This window comes from Astyanax mexicanus, chromosome 1, assembly GCF_023375975.1.
Source record: "Astyanax mexicanus isolate ESR-SI-001 chromosome 1, AstMex3_surface, whole genome shotgun sequence".
NCBI classification, from domain to species: domain Eukaryota; kingdom Metazoa; phylum Chordata; class Actinopteri; order Characiformes; family Acestrorhamphidae; genus Astyanax; species Astyanax mexicanus.
Window position 1 is genome coordinate 1,209,787 of NC_064408.1, and position 17,694 is coordinate 1,227,480.

General features: G+C 36.7%; 2 protein-coding genes across 2 annotated transcripts; both read right to left on the bottom strand.

Annotated features, from left to right (window-relative positions):
- Window positions 1–1,231: 1,231 nt before the first annotated feature.
- Window positions 1,232–9,492, bottom strand: LOC125782194 (E3 ubiquitin-protein ligase TRIM35-like). Its single transcript, XM_049465447.1, has 6 exons — window positions 8,442–9,492; window positions 3,264–3,359; window positions 2,472–2,702; window positions 2,284–2,306; window positions 2,084–2,202; window positions 1,232–1,779 (listed from the first exon to the last, which is right to left on the bottom strand). Exons 1-6 carry the CDS (start codon window positions 8,841–8,843, stop codon window positions 1,247–1,249), a joined length of 1,404 nt encoding a protein of 467 aa, XP_049321404.1. The 5' UTR covers window positions 8,844–9,492; the 3' UTR covers window positions 1,232–1,246.
- Window positions 9,493–12,182: 2,690 nt separating this feature from the next.
- Window positions 12,183–17,232, bottom strand: LOC125782192 (E3 ubiquitin-protein ligase TRIM35-like). Its single transcript, XM_049465439.1, has 6 exons — window positions 16,578–17,232; window positions 14,192–14,287; window positions 13,400–13,630; window positions 13,212–13,234; window positions 13,012–13,130; window positions 12,183–12,755 (listed from the first exon to the last, which is right to left on the bottom strand). The coding sequence occupies exons 1-6, from the start codon at window positions 16,977–16,979 to the stop codon at window positions 12,217–12,219; spliced, it is 1,410 nt and encodes a 469-aa protein (XP_049321396.1). The 5' UTR covers window positions 16,980–17,232; the 3' UTR covers window positions 12,183–12,216.
- Between the last annotated feature and the right edge of the window lie 462 nt (window positions 17,233–17,694).

A 17,694-nucleotide genomic window follows, 5' to 3' on the forward strand; every position in this document is an offset into this window, starting at 1 on the left:
TTCTTCTGTCTAACTGAAGGAGAACGTCCGGCCATCTGTTCCTGACCTCAAGCTGAAACGAACTTCGGTTCTGCAGCAGGACAATGACCCAAAAAATTTAGCCCCGTACCGAGCGTACCAGTCGAGATCACACAGAGTGTACCAGCCGCTGATTGATGGCCATTAATTAGGGTCATGCAGTGAACGAAATGCTTCAAGAATAAATTTCATATGTTATATGTTAATGTGTTAATAACGCATGGTTAGTCCGCCATATAATAAATCCTATGTGTTAGTATACGCCTTATGTATCATGTGGGTTAATTTGTCATAATAAGGGTGGTGTTAGTCACATGCTCGATCAAACAGTGTTTTACTATATATGTAAAGAATATACTGTGATTATTGGTTAATCTTTTATATAAATGCGTGTAAAATACACTGTGAGTAATAAAAATGATCAAATACAATGTGAGTATTGGTTAATGCATATAAAATACAAGGTTTCACACAATGATTATGTAATTATAGATACTAAGATAAGTAATCATAACTGAAAGATATTTGTCAATACACTCAAGGTAAAATAAACAGTTACTCTTCACTGCTGAGCAGAGGGCCTGGATCTCCTGAAGTCTATGCACATCTCCTTTTAGTAAACTTTACTTCATTTATTTTTACTGAATCAATCCTTTCTTTTAGTAAACTTTACTTCATTTATTTTTACTGAATCAATCCTTTCTTTTAGTAAACTTTACTTAATTCTTTATTACCTTATTAAAATTACTTAATTTATAAAATAGTACTCAAATAGTTTATGATCCATGATATATTATAATTCCTGAAATTTAAATATTTTTAGTTAAAACACACATATTACACATGGATGGCATGTAATACATTCTTTTTAGTATACTATAGTATACCATGTTGGGATTATGTAAATATTTGAATGTTATTTAAAATTTTATACAATAATATTGTATAAATTAAGTAATTGCAACTAGGTAATATTGTATGCAGAAATGAAGTAAAGTTTACTAAAAGAAAGGATTGACTGAAGTTCAGTTCACTTATATGCTCTGTGTAACATTTAAGTCTTGAAACCGAGTTAAAGTTAAATTTACTTAAAAAAGCAAATGCAGAAAGTTGCGAAACTTTTTTAAAGTAAATTTTACGCAACATTTTTTTCTGTGTACCGTGATCTGAACTGATTCACTGATTCACAGATCTGAACTGATTCACTGATTCACAGATCTGAACTGATTCACTGATTCACAGATACACTGATCTGAGCTGGACTGATAGTTAGAGAGCCTCTACAGGTACGGAAGAGTGGAACGAGTCTCTCAGTGAAAGTGTGTGTGATGGTGTGGAAGTGTGTGTTAGTGAGAGGATCAGAGAATGAGAGTTTTCCTCTGTTCCAGTCCAGCTCAACTCTCACCCTCCTCACTTTCACTGATACTGAGAGATCAGTGGGATTCTGTGGTGAAGAACAGACTCTATATTCACCATCCCAATACTCCAGATACCACACTCCTCTCCTGGAGAATATACCTCCCTTCCTCTCAGCAGATTCTAACATCACTCCCACATCCCAGAGATCATCATCTCCAACTTCAACATCCCAGCAGTGAATTCCTGAGTTAAAGCTCTCAGATCCAACAACACAGAACCTATTATCAAATCTCTCTGGATTATCAGGAAGCTGCAGATTATCAGGACTGCGTCTCACACTGATCAGATCTTCAGATACGATGAGATTAGAACCAGCAGAGTTCAGATCCAGAGTTACAGGAGCTGCAACACACACACACACACACACACACACACACACAAACACACACACAAACACACACACACACACACACAAACACAAAATATCTACAATTTGTACATTTTCTACAAGCTGTACACTGACTACTTTACACTGTATCAAAGAGTCGTATCTTCAGTGTTTCCCATGAAAAGATCTAATAAAATATTTACAAAAATGTGAGGTTTACGGGACACGGACACGGCAAAAGTCACGGGACACGACACTACTTCCTGTCCCATGACATGTGGCGTGTGAGTGCATGTGAGAAGAGAAAGTGAGACTCACTAAACTGAAGGATCTCCTGCATCTTCTTCCAGACGCTGAACTTCAGGTTGGACAGATGTTTCTCCACGTTGAGCAGAGCTCCTGATTGGCTCTCTGGATCCTGCAGTGTGCACTGGGTTCTGGAAGAACATCAGAACCCGTTCAGTACTGCTGTAGCTTTGGGTTCAGAACCACAGAGAGAGAGAGAGAGAGAGACTCACCTTTCCACTGTGGTCTTATAGTTCTGTAAAACAATCAGGGGAATATTAATGAATTACATCATAATTAATAAACTACACATCACTTCCACACAGTGAAGATCAGAGATTATTCACAGATCAGATCAGAAGTGTGTAAACCATCAGAAATCAGTCTGATGATTCACTTCAGTCTGACTGATGTTCCTCACCTGTAGGAATGGAACGTCTTCAGCTCCCATCTCCTCTTCTACGCCTCTGATAGTGTCTGATAGTGCTGATATCTCTCTGCTCATCTTCTCAATCTTCTCCTTCATCATCTGACTCTTCTGCTCCTCTTCCTCCCTCAGCGCAGTGATCCGGGCTGCCTCTTCATCTCGTAGAAACTGGTGAAGCTTCTCAAAGTCCTCCTTAATCTGCTTCTCTGTGCGTCGGGCCTGAGTCTGGAAGGAAGGAGCCCATCAGCCAATCAAATACCAGCTATTTTACCTCAGTAGTGCTATTCTAATCATTCATTTACCTCAGCAGTGCTATTCTAAACAGTGCTGCCATCAAGATCATGCAGTATTCTTCAACAAGACAATGCTAAACCACATGCTGCACACATTACTAAGACATGTCTGTGGAAGAAGAGGGTACAGGTACTGGACTGAACTGTCCCCAATCTCATGTTTGTAGGAATTATGGGAGAAAATAACACCTGAAACTCTTTATCTCTTGGTATCTTTTAAGTGGAAATGGAAACATTATAAAGTGGTAAACGCTTTACTGTTCCATCTTTATTTGGAACGTGTTGAAGGTCTGAAATGCAGGAACGAATGTATAATGAAGTAAAGTTCACCAAACAAAACATGAAATATATTGGGTTCATGCCGTCTGTAATCAAATAAAAGTGAAAGTAAATGTCAGAAACACTGTATATTTAATGTGTTTTATACTGTCCTACTTCTGATTTGGGGAACTAATTTCAGAATCATGATCTCAGAAGATCTTCTCATTCTTACCTTTATATGATCTGCAGTCTGATCCCAGTTCAGTTTACACTTTTTAAAGATCTCCAGTTTCTCCTTTAGGGAATTCAGAGCAGTTCTGAGCTCCTCCTGAAACACATCCACACACTGGATTAAATATTTAACATTTTTAATATTTCAGCAGACACACCAACAAATCACAATATATTTACCTCAGCAGTGCTATTCTAATCATGAATTTATTTCAGCCATGCTGTTATAGTCACATATATAGCTTTATATGTAGCTTAAGCTAATCCTACCTTAGCATTGCTATTCTAATCATAAATGTTCCTGAGTAGTGCAATTTTAGTGATAAATGTAGCTCAGTTTTGCCATTTTAATAATAATTTTCCCTCACAGTGCTATTCTAATAATTCATTTAATTTAGCAGAGTTGATTTAGTCATAAATTTATCTCAGCAGTGCTATGCAAGTCACATGTTGGTAAATAATTAAGCTAAAACAACTAATGTTAAGGCTAAGTTAGCTTAGCAATACTATCTTAACAGTACTATCCTAGAAGAGCTCGTATCTTTCAGCTGTAAAACAGCCAGTTAGTAAAGAGGTAGTAAACTATGCTATGTGAATTATTAAATCACAATTCAGACATTAACACATTTAGTAAACACTGTGTAAATAATAAAACACTAATACAACAACATCCTTATTTACTGTTAGCCCTTTTCCACCAGTGTGGAATGTGGAACCTAATTCTGAACCATTATTTCCACCAACAAAACTCGGTTCTGGATCCTGAAAATCTAAGAGTCTCAGGACTACAAGGAACACTCATTTTTCAAAATGGCGACGCTACGTAAAGTAAGTTACGGTTTTCGCTCAATCTAAGCTAATTTAAAGGTTTACCTTATATGTTACTGAAATTGTTGTAAAAACAATGTTTAAATCTGCTTTACTGGGATTTTTGTTAGTAACACCCAGCGTGGTGCTTTAAAACTCTGTGTAACACTATAGTTTAACTACATTACCCAACACCAGTGTTCTGACCAGTTGTGTTCCCCAGCAAACCGTGTTTCTTTAGTGTATTTTAAATGTACAAATACCCCCAAAAACCCCACCATATTTAAACATTTCCCCCCAGAATCTCAATAGGATATTTGGAAGGCCTGAGTAATATCTCAGGGTTCAGTTAAAGGAACTGAGGTGATTGGAACCCACATATATATAAAAACTGGTGGTAAGAAGCACATATCGATGGGTAGCACAATTGGACAGAACACTGTGGAGAACATGGGTGTGTAATCTTATTTGTAAAAGTCCAGCGTCGCTGCAGGTTCAGGTAGATTCACACCTGGTTTTAATTTCTAATTTTAATGGCTCAGTGAGCTTTAAGCTATATAAGTTCTGCTTTGTTGGAATAAAACTTGCAGTGACCGCGTGTTTTTCCTGGTATGATGTTACACTCTGGGTTTCATTACTGTTTTTATTTATTGAGGTGTTTACTGAATACTCTCAAAATAAAATGTATATAGTGTTGAGAGAGTTACCTGACAATTATTCCCCATCATTCAGTTGTGCTTGACCTCAGACTTAATATAAAATTTAAAAATTAAATTTACATAAAATATACATTATACATTAACTAACAGCACCACATAATGGATGAGCAGCTCATGCACGTACTTTACTCAAAATCCTTAGTTTTTGCCCCAAAGTTACATATTCATATCAGTTAACATGTCAGAATCACCAGAATAAAAAGTTCTTTAGTCATCGATTACGAACAACACAGTCAAAATGATTAATCATGTGGTCGAATAATCCAAATGTATGGTTTTACATTGCAGAATATATAACATTAACTTTTATTAATATATAAAATACAGTTATGTATACATATCAGATGTTCGTTCCTGAAATCACAGCACTTGTGCACAGATTATTGTGCTTTATATCATTAAACACCGATCAAGAATAACGTTATGACCAACTGCTTCTTTCTATCCATTTTTCAGCTCCAATGAGCAAATAGGAGACTTTAGTTCTATAGTTCTAATAGTTTATTGTTGTATAAAATACAGTATAATTTTAAACACTGTGTTCACTCTATTACACACTCCTACCTACAGCTGATTCACCTTATAGATAAAGAAAATTAGAGACAAGCTCTGAATCTGTTGCTGCACAGTTTGTGTTGGTCAACTTTTGGTTGTTAACTTATAAAATTGCCTCGTTTTATATAATTAAATATAATAATTATATTAAAAAAATATTTGGTCATTTTTGTACAGTCTAACATTAATGATAATTACTTTCTTTACATCAGGATATTCATTTTCTTGTTAATACCGATGACTGATGTAAAATATACAAAATCAAATAAAATGAGAACTTTTTTTATTTTGTCCCAGTTAATAAAAATGTATCTTTAATTAAGTAGAAAATTACTTTAACGGAATATATTGAGTTGGAGTTCAATAAAACAAGAAATGAAAATAAAAACTCATATAACTTATGTATTTTAAAAACAAATATATATATTTATATATTTAAGTGTTGGTTAATGTCCTTCAGAATGAATTTTATACTGTAGAGCTTAAATATACTAGGCATGCAACACTCTAATGTTAAGATGAACGTAATTCCATAAACACTAGAAGTAGTTTAAACTATAGTACAGCATAAGATATTTTATACTGATTAAATAAAAACATTTTAAGGCAAGAATAATGAGGTGAGATATATTTACAGGAAAAAATCAGAAAGGAACAGCTATAATGCAATATACTGCAGACACAGTAGATGGCAGCATGAAAGTAAGTTAGATGGATGTTCCTGTAGTTCTGCAGGACAGACAGATACTCTAAATTTAGTTCTTATCTAGAACCAAAGAATACTAACTAGATATTTTGGTGAAAAAAGGCAAACAGAGTTACCAAAACACCCTTTATCACAACCAAACCTGTTCAATCCTCCAGCAAATAACAGTACAAACTAAATAAAACACTATTTCTAATCATACATTAAAAATGGAAATATTCAGATTAATATTAACAGTAATTCTAATCATTAAATAGGTGTTTTATCCAGAGAAATAGTGTAATAATATCTAACTTTTACTGTTAGAGCTCTTAGCTAGCTTAGCTAACGCTACCTCAGCTACACTGACTGGTGGAGGAAGGGTTACTATAAACACTATTCACAGATTTATGACTTTAATACTAAAGTTTTACACTGTTTATCTGAGTTTAATTCAGGAGAGAAACACGGCGCTACGGTAGCTAAACTGCTGGGTTAAGCTAATGCTACTCAGCCAGCTTCCTGAGCTAAAGGCTAAAAACACAGCCCCAGGCTAGCCCTGCACTTCTGCAGCTTCTCCTTTAGAGTAAAAATCTCTTCAGAAAGAGAGAAAAATCTCTGCATTTCTACCCAACTTTAATATTAATCATCATATTTATCTTCATGGAGAGTCTACACCCCATTATTACAGCTAAACCTTCCCCTCAGGTAGCCTAGCCACAGCGCTAACCGCTAACACACCACACTGTGTGGAGCAACAACAGTTTATTGGGGAAATTTCATCTAAATAAATACAATTATGAGGTAAATTTGCTGTATTTTATCCTGATTTATACTGATACACATTTTATAAAAGCAGTAATCAAGTTTATATCGCTTTACGTCGTGCTAAAAACACCCAAACCGTAATAAAATCACAGTTTTACACAGTTTTAAATATTGTCCTATATTGTCCATTTTAAACTGTTTTAGCCATAAATATTTTACATTTCTCTCATTTAGTTTCTAAATTGTGAATAATGTTGGATTTAACTGTGTACAGAATAACTGAACTGAGGTAAATTGTAAACTTACATGTTTAGTAGAGGTGTGCCATATGCAATAATATCACCCAAAAAAATGTGCATGATAAAAAATCCTGAGAGTACAATATTTCTAAAGGCAGTATATTTTGTATTTTTATTTAGTGTATTTATTTACATTTTTTATTTGCAGTTTACATGCATGCACTGCATATGCTACAGATGTATTTTACAGTAAGTTTATGTTTTCACCTTTCAGTTTAATGTTTATGCTAATGTTTGGGAAATAGACAAAAATGTATAGAATCTTCTTGTTTTTACTGAAATAAATTCTTCTTGAAAAGAAAATACAATGTTTTTCGTAATGCCAAGAATATCGTTATCACACAAAAACTCTGAAATATGGTGATACTACTTTTACTAAAAATAAGGTATGGTCTGGTATGATGCAGATATTACACATATATAACTTACAGAATAAACACAATAATATTTAAAGCAAATATAACACTTATAGACCTTACATTTTAGCTTTCAGCCAGCTGTATACAATTACTGTTTTAAACATTCTTTATTAAAGTAACAGGTTAAATAAAATAAATAAATAAAATATATTGAAACTAATAAAAATTTATAAAAATGTGATTCAATCAGTAAATATTAAAATAGCACAGTCAGTGTTGTTTTTATGTCTGACTGTAAACAGGCAGAGAGGAAATAAGACACTGCTGGGATGTAAAACGAAGTAAACTGGACTGGCCCAAAGGAACAGGGACTAAGTAAACAAGGAATAAGTGAAACTGCCAAAACAATATAACCAGGAAGTAGTACAGGGAATGGGGAAAAACAAAGGGAGCACTAGACTACAAAATAGCCAATAGAAAACTGCTAAGCAGAGCTTAGGAAAACGTCTAGACTAAGAAATTAAACTAGGCAAACAAACAAAACAAGAAATAAAACAGGTATGGGAGTCAGGCAGGGAGGAGTCCAGGGAGGGGGGGGCGGGTTGGCTTGGCTGGACGGGCCTGACAGTTTTTTGGTCCCTTTGCAGCATTTAGGTAAATACGTCAGCATATAAATATCGGTTTGAAATATCGTTCATTGTGCATCCCTACAAAAAAATGTAATGCTTTATAATTAAATGCTAAAAACATTTTCCACCTTTTAATATTTTTTACATATCTTTTCTATTTTTCTTCATATTGTTGCTATATTTTTAGCAACCTTAAACTCTACATTTATTTTTCTAAATACAATATTTAAAGCCACACTATTAGTTATAAAACATATTTCTGGATCTATATATTCTTATATATTATTTTTAAAACTAGGAATTTGATAGAGAAACAAAGCAAAAACTCCTGCTGTACAGCTGTTCACACTGATTTTACCTTGCAGTCGGTTGCAGCTTCATCAATGGGGCGGAATCTGTGGTCGGTGTGTTTCCTCGAGGTTTGACACACCCAGCACACGGGCTGCTGATGATCCAGACAGAAGATCCGGAGGTTCTCTCCGTGCAGACTGCAGAGTGTCTCAGAACCAGCTGAAGTTCTCCCACTTCTCTCCTGTAAGAAGTTCTCACACAGGTTCTTCAGAACCAGGTTTACTGGAGGATGATCATTTGAAGATCTTCCCCTACAAACTGGACACTCTCTGGATCCTTTAGACTCCCAGAACTTCTGCAGACACTCTTTACACACACTGTGGCTACAGTTCAGAACCACAGGAACCCTGAAGATCTCAAAACACACAGGACAGGTGAGATCCTCCACTAAGAAAGATTTAGAAGCCATTTTCTTTCCCTGCTGCTCCTTCCTGTTACAACACTCAGACTTTCACTTTCAGGTGTGTGAAGGTTCTCGCTCTCTGATCTCAGGTTCTCTTCAGGTTCTACAGGTGTGTTTGTAGATCCAGGTGTTGATCAGTTTCCTTCAGAGGAATTCTCCAGAACATTAGCTAAAAACTGTCCGACCGTTTCTTCAAAATGTAGACGTCTGTACACACTCTCCTCCTTTCACTTCCTGTTCACTCCTCCCCGAGTTGTAGCTGGGCGTTATCAACCGTGATGTTGCTCCTACAGGTTGCTTCCTTGTTGTAGAGGTGGAACATTGTTGCTACAGTCTTATAAACACTTGAGCTTGAAGCACCAGGTCTTTAAGTACACCTGGTTTGGTCAGCACCTGGTTTGCTAACTTGTTTGGTGAAGTCTGCCCAGTTTGCTCTCTGAAAGTTCCACCTTTTGACATCCCTCCCTTGCTGATTCTGGACCATAGATGTAATAGTGATAAGCGATGGACGATGGTGTGATCGGGGAAATATGTCCCAGGTGCGTCTTACAGGGACTGGCTGGTTTTTATTCCATTTTGCAAATGCCAGGTCTGGATTGGTGGTACTGTTCCATCAGTCAGAGTAAAATATACATGGCTCCTTTGGGTCATATAGGAGTGTTGCATCAATAGTTGAGGCCCAGTTCACCAGGACGTCACCAGCACTGTTGGCATGTCTTTGCGGACAAATGTCTCTATGCCATGATGTTTGTGGGCAATATGATCAGTCAAGGTGTTCCCAGGAACCCTCAGAATGTCCTTGTTTCCATATGGCACATTGCTTTTGATGGCTATTTGCTCAAAGATGTCAGTCTTGGCAGTGGTGAGACCTTCAGTGTTGAGCTGGATCAGCTTGGTCCATGGGATTTAGTCTCTGATGGAACAGGATTATATTTTAAGAGGACAATGTCAGGATTAATGGGTTCAGATTGTGAAAGAGGGCAGGGTTCAGGGAGCATGAGATCATTATCTTCACTCATGGATTCTCCACCACAGAGTCCAGACTTGAACCCCATTGAGAATCTTTGGGATGTGCTGGAGAAGACTTTGTTCAGTGCTCCAAATCTCCATCATCAATACAAGATCTTGGGGAGAAATGAATGCAGCTCTGGACAGAAATAAATGTTGGGACGTTGTTGCAGAAGCTTGTGGAAACGATACGATATGATATAATACAGGCGATACAATAAAAAGAGTGTAAAAGTGTCCTGATACCCTATAAATATACAGTAATATAATGTTTTCTGAAATAGATGTGTTATCCTACGTTTGTAAGGTGTTTCCTTCCATTCTGTTTCTGTTTCTAGCTGCACTTCCATGAACTGTTGTGGTTGAGTGTTTGTGCTTGTGCTGATTCACTACTGCTTCAGGACCTGGAAGAATTGCTGTGATAAATGGAACCATGAATTCTTCTGTCTACCTGAAGGAGAACGTCCGGCCATCTGTTCCTGACCTCAAGCTGAAACGAACTTCGGTTCTGCAGCAGGACAATGACCCAAAACACACCAGCAAGTTCAGCTCTGGATGTCTGAAGAAAAACAAAGTGAAAATTTTGGAGTGGCCTAGTCAAAGTCCTGATCTGAATCCTATTGAGATGCTGTGGATGATCTTAAAAAGGAGGTTCATGCTGGAAAATCCTCCAATGAGGTGGAATTACAACAATTCTGTAAAGAAAAGTGGAACAGAATTCCTCCACAGCTCTGTGAAAGACTCACTGCAAGTTACTGCAAACGCTTGATTGCAGTTGTTGCTGCTGTTGTAGAAAAGAAAATGAAAGGTGGGTTAACCCCCACCTCTCATCTGGGGTACAACTCCCCTGCGTGTTCGTTTGATAGAGAGAGTCTGACAGGTGGAGTGAAGTTGAAAGCAAACCAAGTATTTATTACAAAGCACTGAATATTCAGGAGAACCCACACATGAAAGACCGTCTAACAGCCGTCCCAGCATAAGTTCTGAACCCCCTCTGATCTGACTCCATGTTTTATACCCCAAATGACGTGAAACCTGTTGATGAGGCGTTGCTAAAATCATCTCATGTTAGCGTGCGTAATTTCACGTGTTAGTACTCAAGTTTCACAGGTCTGACCGGACCACTAGTGTCTGACCTTGACTGTTTTCTTCCAGAATGGAACATCATGGCACTATCTGTGTGTGTGCGTTACCCCCCGCTTTGAAGCAGCGGTTTTTAGGGAGGCACTCACTCACCAAAAGGCCGCTTTGATCTAAGGGCCTCTTCTGTAGCAATTTAGCCCCGTACCAAGCGTACCAGTCGAGATCACACAGAGTGTACCAGCCGCTGATTGATGGCCATTAATTAGGGTCATGCAGTGAACGAAATGCTTCAAGAATAAATTTCATATGTTATATGTTAATGTGTTAATAACGCATGGTTAGTCCGCCATATAATAAATCCTATGTGTTAGTATACACCTTATGTATCATGTGGGTTAATTTGTCATAATAAGGGTGGTGTTAGTCACATGCTCGATCAAACAGTGTTTTACTATATATGTAAAGAATATATTGTGATTATTGGTTAATCTTTTATATAAATGCGTGTAAAATACACTGTGAGTAATAAAAATGATCAAATACAATGTGAGTATTGGTTAATGCATATAAAATACAAGGTTTCACACAATGATTATGTAATTATAGATACTAAGTTGAGTAATCATAATTGAAAGATATTTGTCAATACACTCAAGGTAAAATAAACAGTTACTCTTCACTGCTGAGCAGAGGGCCTGGATCTCCTGAGATCTATGCACATCTCCTTTTAGTAAACTTTACTTCATTTATTTTTACTGAATCAATCCTTTCTTTTAGTAAACTTTACTTAATTCTTTATTACCTTATTAAAATTACTTAATTTATAAAATAGTACTCAAATAGTTTATGATCCATGATATATTATAATTCCTGAAATGTAAATATTTTTAGTTAAAACACACATATTACACATGGATGGCATGTAATACATTCTTTTTAGTATACTATAGTATACCATGTTGGGATTATGTAAATATTTGAATGTTATTTAAAATTTTATACAATAATATTGTATAAATTAAGTAATTGCAACTAGGTAATATTGTATGCAGAAATGAAGTAAAGTTTACTAAAAGAAAGGATTGACTGAAGTTCAGTTCACTTATATGCTCTGTGTAACATTTAAGTCTTGAAACCGAGTTAAAGTTAAATTTACTTAAAAAAGCAAATGCAGAAAGTTGCGAAACTTTTTTAAAGTAAATTTTACGCAACATTTTTTTCTGTGTACCGTGATCTGAACTGATTCACTGATCTGAACTGATTCACTGATTCACAGATCTGAACTGATTCACTGATTCACAGATACACTGATCTGAACTGGACTGATAGTTAGAGAGCCTCTATAGGTACGGAAGAATGGAACGAGTCTCTCAGTGAAAGTGTGTGTGATGGTGTGTAAGTGTGTGTTAGTGAGAGGATCAGAGAATGAGAGTTTTCCTCTGTTCCAGTCCAGCTCAACTCTCACCCTCCTCACTTTCACTGATACTGAGAGAACAGTGAGATCCTGTGGTGAAGAACAGACTCCATATTTACCAGCCGAACACCACAGAGCCCACACTCCTCTCCTGGAGAATATATCTCCCTTCCTCTCAGCAGATTCTAACATCACTCCCACACGCCAGAATTCATCATCTCCAACTTCAACATCCCAGCAGTGAATTCCTGAGTTAAAGCTCTCAGATCCAACAACACAGAACCTATAATTACCATCAAATCTCTCTGGATTATCAGGAAGCTGCAGATTATCAGGACTGAGTCTCACGCTGATCAGATCTTCAGATACGATGAGATTAGGATGAGCAGAGTTCAGATCCAGAGTTACAGGAGCTGCAACACACACACACACACACAAACACAAAATATCTACAATTTGTACATTTTCTACAAGCTGTACACTGACTACTTTACACTGTATCAAAGAGTCGTATCTTCAGTGTTTCCCATGAAAAGATCTAATAAAATATTTACAAAAATGTGAGATTTACGAGACACGGACACGGCAAAAGTCACGGGACACGACACTACTTCCTGTCCCATGACATGTGGCGTGTGAGTGCATGTGAGAAGAGAAAGTGAGACTCACTAAACTGAAGGATCTCCTGCATCTTCTTCCAGACGCTGAACTTCAGGTTGGACAGATGTTTCTCCACGTTGAGCAGAGCTCCTGATTGGCTCTCTGGATCCTGCAGTGTGCACTGGGTTCTGGAAGAACATCAGAACCCGTTCAGTACTGCTGTAGCTTTGGGTTCAGAACCACAGAGAGAGAGAGAGAGAGAGACTCACCTTTCCACTGTGGTCTTATAGTTCTGTAAAACAATCAGGGGAATATTAATGAATTACATCATAATTAATAAACTACACATCACTTCCACACAGTGAAGATCAGAGATTATTCACAGATCAGATCAGAAGTGTGTAAACCATCAGAAATCAGTCTGATGATTCACTTCAGTCTGACTGATGTTCCTCACCTGTAGGAATGGAACGTCTTCAGCTCCCATCTCCTCTTCTACGCCTCTGATAGTGTCTGATAGTGCTGATATCTCTCTGCTCATCTTCTCAATCTTCTCCTTCATCATCTGACTCTTCTGCTCCTCTTCCTCCCTCAGCGCAGTGATCCGGGCTGCCTCTTCATCTCGTAGAAACTGGTGAAGCTTCTCAAAGTCCTCCTTAATCTGCTTCTCTGTGCGTCGGGCCTGAGTCTGGAAGGAAGGAGCCCATCAGCCAATCAAATACCAGCTATTTTACCTCAGTAGTGCTATTTTAATCATTCATTTACCTCAGCAGTGCTGTTCTAAACAGTACTGCCCTCAAGATCATGCAGTATTCTTCAACAAGACAATGCTAAACCACATGCTGCACACATTACTAAGACATGTCTGTGGAAGAAGAGGGTACAGGTACTGGACTGAACTGTCCCCAATCTCATGTTTGTAGGAATTATGGGAGAAAATAACACCTGAAACTCTTTATCTCTTGGTATCTTTTAAGTGGAAATGGAAACATTATAAAGTGGTAAATGCTTTACTGTTCCATCTTTATTTGGAACGTGTTGAAGGTCTGAAATGCAGGAACGAATGTATAATGAAGTAAAGTTCACCAAACAAAACATGAAATATATTGGGTTCATGCCGTCTGTAATCAAATAAAAGTGAAAGTAAATGTCAGAAACACTGTATATTTAATGTGTTTTATACTGTCCTACTTCTGATTTGGGGAACTAATTTCAGAATCATGATCTCAGAAGATCTTCTCATTCTTACCTTTATATGATCTGCAGTCTGATCCCAGTTCAGTTTACACTTTTTAAAGATCTTCAGTTTCTTCTTTAGGGGTTTCAGAGCAGTTCTGAGCTCCTCCTGAAACACATCCACACACTGGATTAAATATTTAACATTTTAATATTCCAGCAGACACACCAACAAATCACAATATATTTACCTCAGCAGTGCTATTCTAATCATGAATTTATTTCAGCCATGCTGTTATAGTCACATATTATGCTTATCATAAATTTACCTCAGCAGTGCTTGCTCAGTATTGCCATTTCAATCATATATTTACCTCAGCAGTGCCATTCTTATCATTAATTTTGCTCATTGATATTTTAATCATAATTTTACCACAGCAATGCTATTCTAATTCTTATCTTTTAGCTGAAAAACAGCTAGTTAATGAAATGGTAGTAAACTATGCTGTGCATTTTATTAGGTTTTGACAACATGAAATCACAAGTCAGACATTAACACATTCAGTAAATATAGTGTAAATAATGAAACACTAATACAACATCCTTATTTACTGTTAGCCCTTTTCCACCAGCGTGAAATGTGTAATCTAATTCTAAACTATTCAGCACATTTTTACCAAAAAAACTATATATTTTGGTGAAAAAGTGCAGAGTTACCAAACACCCTCAATCCTCCAGCAAATAACAGTATAAACTAAATAAAACACTATTTCTAATCATGCATTATAAATGGAAATGTCCAGATTAATATTAACAGTAATTCTAATCATTAAATAGGTGTTTTATCCAGAGAAACAGTGTAATAATATCTAACTTTTACTGTTAGAGCGCTTAGCTAGCTTAGCTAACGCTACCTCAGCTACACTGACTGGTGGAGGAAGGGTTACTATAAACACTATTCACAGATTTATGACTTTAATACTAAAGTTTTACACTGTTTATCTGAGTTTAATTCAGGAGAGAAACACGGCGCTACGGTAGCTAAACTGCTGGGTTAAGCTAATGCTACTCAGCCAGCTTCCTGAGCTAAAGGCTAAAAACACAGCCCCAGGCTAGCCCTGCACTTCTGCAGCTTCTCCTTTAGAGTAAAAATCTCTTCAGAAAGAGAGAAAAATCTCTGCATTTCTACCCAACTTTAATATTAATCATCATATTTATCTTCATGGAGAGTCTACACCCCATTATTACAGCTAAACCTTCCCCTCAGGTAGCCTAGCCACAGCGCTAACCGCTAACACACCACACTGTGTGGAGAAACAACAGATTATTGGGGAAATTTCATCTAAAATAACACATTTATGAGTTAATTTTACTGTATTTTATTCTATTTTATTCTGATTCTCAGGGTTAAGACAGTAAATATTGTCCTATATTGTCCATTTTAAACTGTTTTTAGCCATAAATATTTGACATTTCTCTCATTTAGTTTCTAAATTGTGCTTAAATGTTGGATTTAAATGTGTACAGAATTGAACTTGTTTAGTAGAGTTTAGTAGAGGTGTGCAATATGCAATAATATCATCAAAAACATTTGCACGATAAAAAAAAACTCCTTATCCTGATATTTATAAAAGCAGTATAATTTATTTTAATTTTGTGTATTTATTTACATTTTTGCACTGCATATGCTACACATATATTTTATAGTATGTTTATGTTTTCACATTACTGTAATGTTTATGTTAATGTTTAGGAAATAGACAAACATTTATAGAATGTTTTTGTTTTTACTGAAATTAATTCTTCTTGAAAAGAAAATACAATGTTGTTCGTAATGCCAAGAATATCCTTATCACAAAAATACCCTGAAATATGGTGATACTATTTAAGGGATATATTGCCCAGCCCTAATATATAATTTTACATTTAAAGCAAATATAACACTTATATACCTTACAATTTAAGCTTTCAGCAAGCTGTTTTAATCCTGTTTATTAAATTAATAGGTTAAACAAATAGATAAAGATTTAAATAAAATCTATTGAAACTAATAAAAATGAGCTTCAATCAGTAAATTTTAAAATAGCACAGTCAGTGTTGTTTTGTCCCTTTTCAGCATTTAGGTAAATATGTCAGCATATAAATATCGGTTTAAAATATCGTTCATTGTGCATCCCTACAAAAGATTAAATGCTTTCTTATTAAATGCTAAAAACATTTTTTACCTTTTAATCTTTTTTTTATATATTTTCTATTTTTCTTTATATTGTTGCTATAATTTTAGCAACCTAAAACTCTACATTTATTTTTCTAAATACAATATTTAAAGCCACACTATTAGTTATAAAACATGTTTCTGGATCTATATTTTCTGATTTCTCATTATTTCAATAAATTAGGAATTTGACAGAGAAACAAATCAAAAACTCCTGCTGTACAGCTGTTCACACTGATTTTACCTTGCAGTCGGTTGCAGCTTCATCAATGTGGCAGAATCTGTGGTCGGTGTGTTTCCTCGAGGTTTGACACACCCAGCACACGGGCTGCTGATGATCCAGACAGAAGATCCGGAGGTTCTCTCCGTGCAGACTGCAGAGTGTCTCAGAACCGGCTGAAGTTCTCCCACTTCTCTCCTGTAAGAAGTTCTCACACAGGTTCTTCAGAGCCAGGTTTACTGGAGGACGAGCATTTGAAGATCTTCTCCTACAAACTGGACACTCTCTGGATCCTTTAGACTCCCAGAACTTCTGCAGACACTCTTTACACACACTGTGGCTACAGTTCAGAACCACAGGAACCCTGAAGATCTCAAAACACACAGGACAGGTGAGCTCCTCCACTAAGAAAGATTTAGAAGCCATTTTCTTTCCCTGCTGCTCCTTCCTGTTACAACACTCAGACTTTCACTTTCAGGTGTGTGAAGGTTCTCGCTCTCTGATCTCAGGTTCTCTTCAGGTTCTACAGGTGTGTTTGTAGATCCAGGTGTTGATCAGTTTCCTTCAGAGGAATTCTCCAGAACATTAGCTAAAAACTGTCCGACCGTTTCTTCAAAAAGTAGACGTCTGTACACACTCTCCTTCTTTCACTGCCTGCGGACTCTGCTCACTCCTCCACTACCTGCTCTGTTCACTCCTCCCCTACCTGCTCTGCTCACTCCTCCCCTACCTGCTCTGCTCGCTTATAAATAAATGGTAGAAAAACTTCACTGGAACTCAGGGATATGTTGTTTAATAGTGAAAGTAAGAGTTTTCCCACACTCACAATGCAGTGAAGGGAATTGAAGGAATTAAAGGGACTAAACAGCTTTGTAGCTTTAAGAAAAGCTCTTATCAGTGAGGAAAACCAGTAAAAACAGCTTCAGTTTACTAGAGAGAGTAAAGATCAGACTCTGGATCAGTGGAAGAAGTTCATGTGAAGATCTGATGAGTCCAGATCAGAGTAAGAAAAGAGGAGGTGGAAGTGATTACCCATCATGCCTAGTGCCTACCGTATAAGCCTGTAGGGGCGGAGCCATGATCTGGAGTTTCTGCAGTTGGTCAGGTCTAGGTTCAACAACAGTGAGCTCCGCCCTCTTTC

Bases quoted from the DNA above. Each gene is read 5' to 3' on its own strand.
- LOC125782194 (XM_049465447.1), bottom strand. From the start codon at position 8,843: ATGGCTTCTAAATCTTTCTTAGTGGAGGATCTCACCTGTCCTGTGTGT. The intron at 2,703-3,263 runs GTAAGAATGAGA...CCTTCCTTCCAG, and splicing joins AGACTGCAGATCATATAAAG to ACTCAGGCCCGACGCACAGA. The intron at 1,780-2,083 runs GTGAGTCTCACT...TGTGTGTTGCAG, and splicing joins GCAGGAGATCCTTCAGTTTA to CTCCTGTAACTCTGGATCTG.
- LOC125782192 (XM_049465439.1), bottom strand. From the start codon at position 16,979: ATGGCTTCTAAATCTTTCTTAGTGGAGGAGCTCACCTGTCCTGTGTGT. The intron at 14,288-16,577 runs GTAAAATCAGTG...GATGTGTTTCAG, and splicing joins AAGCTGCAACCGACTGCAAG to GAGGAGCTCAGAACTGCTCT. The intron at 12,756-13,011 runs GTGAGTCTCACT...TGTGTGTTGCAG, and splicing joins GCAGGAGATCCTTCAGTTTA to CTCCTGTAACTCTGGATCTG.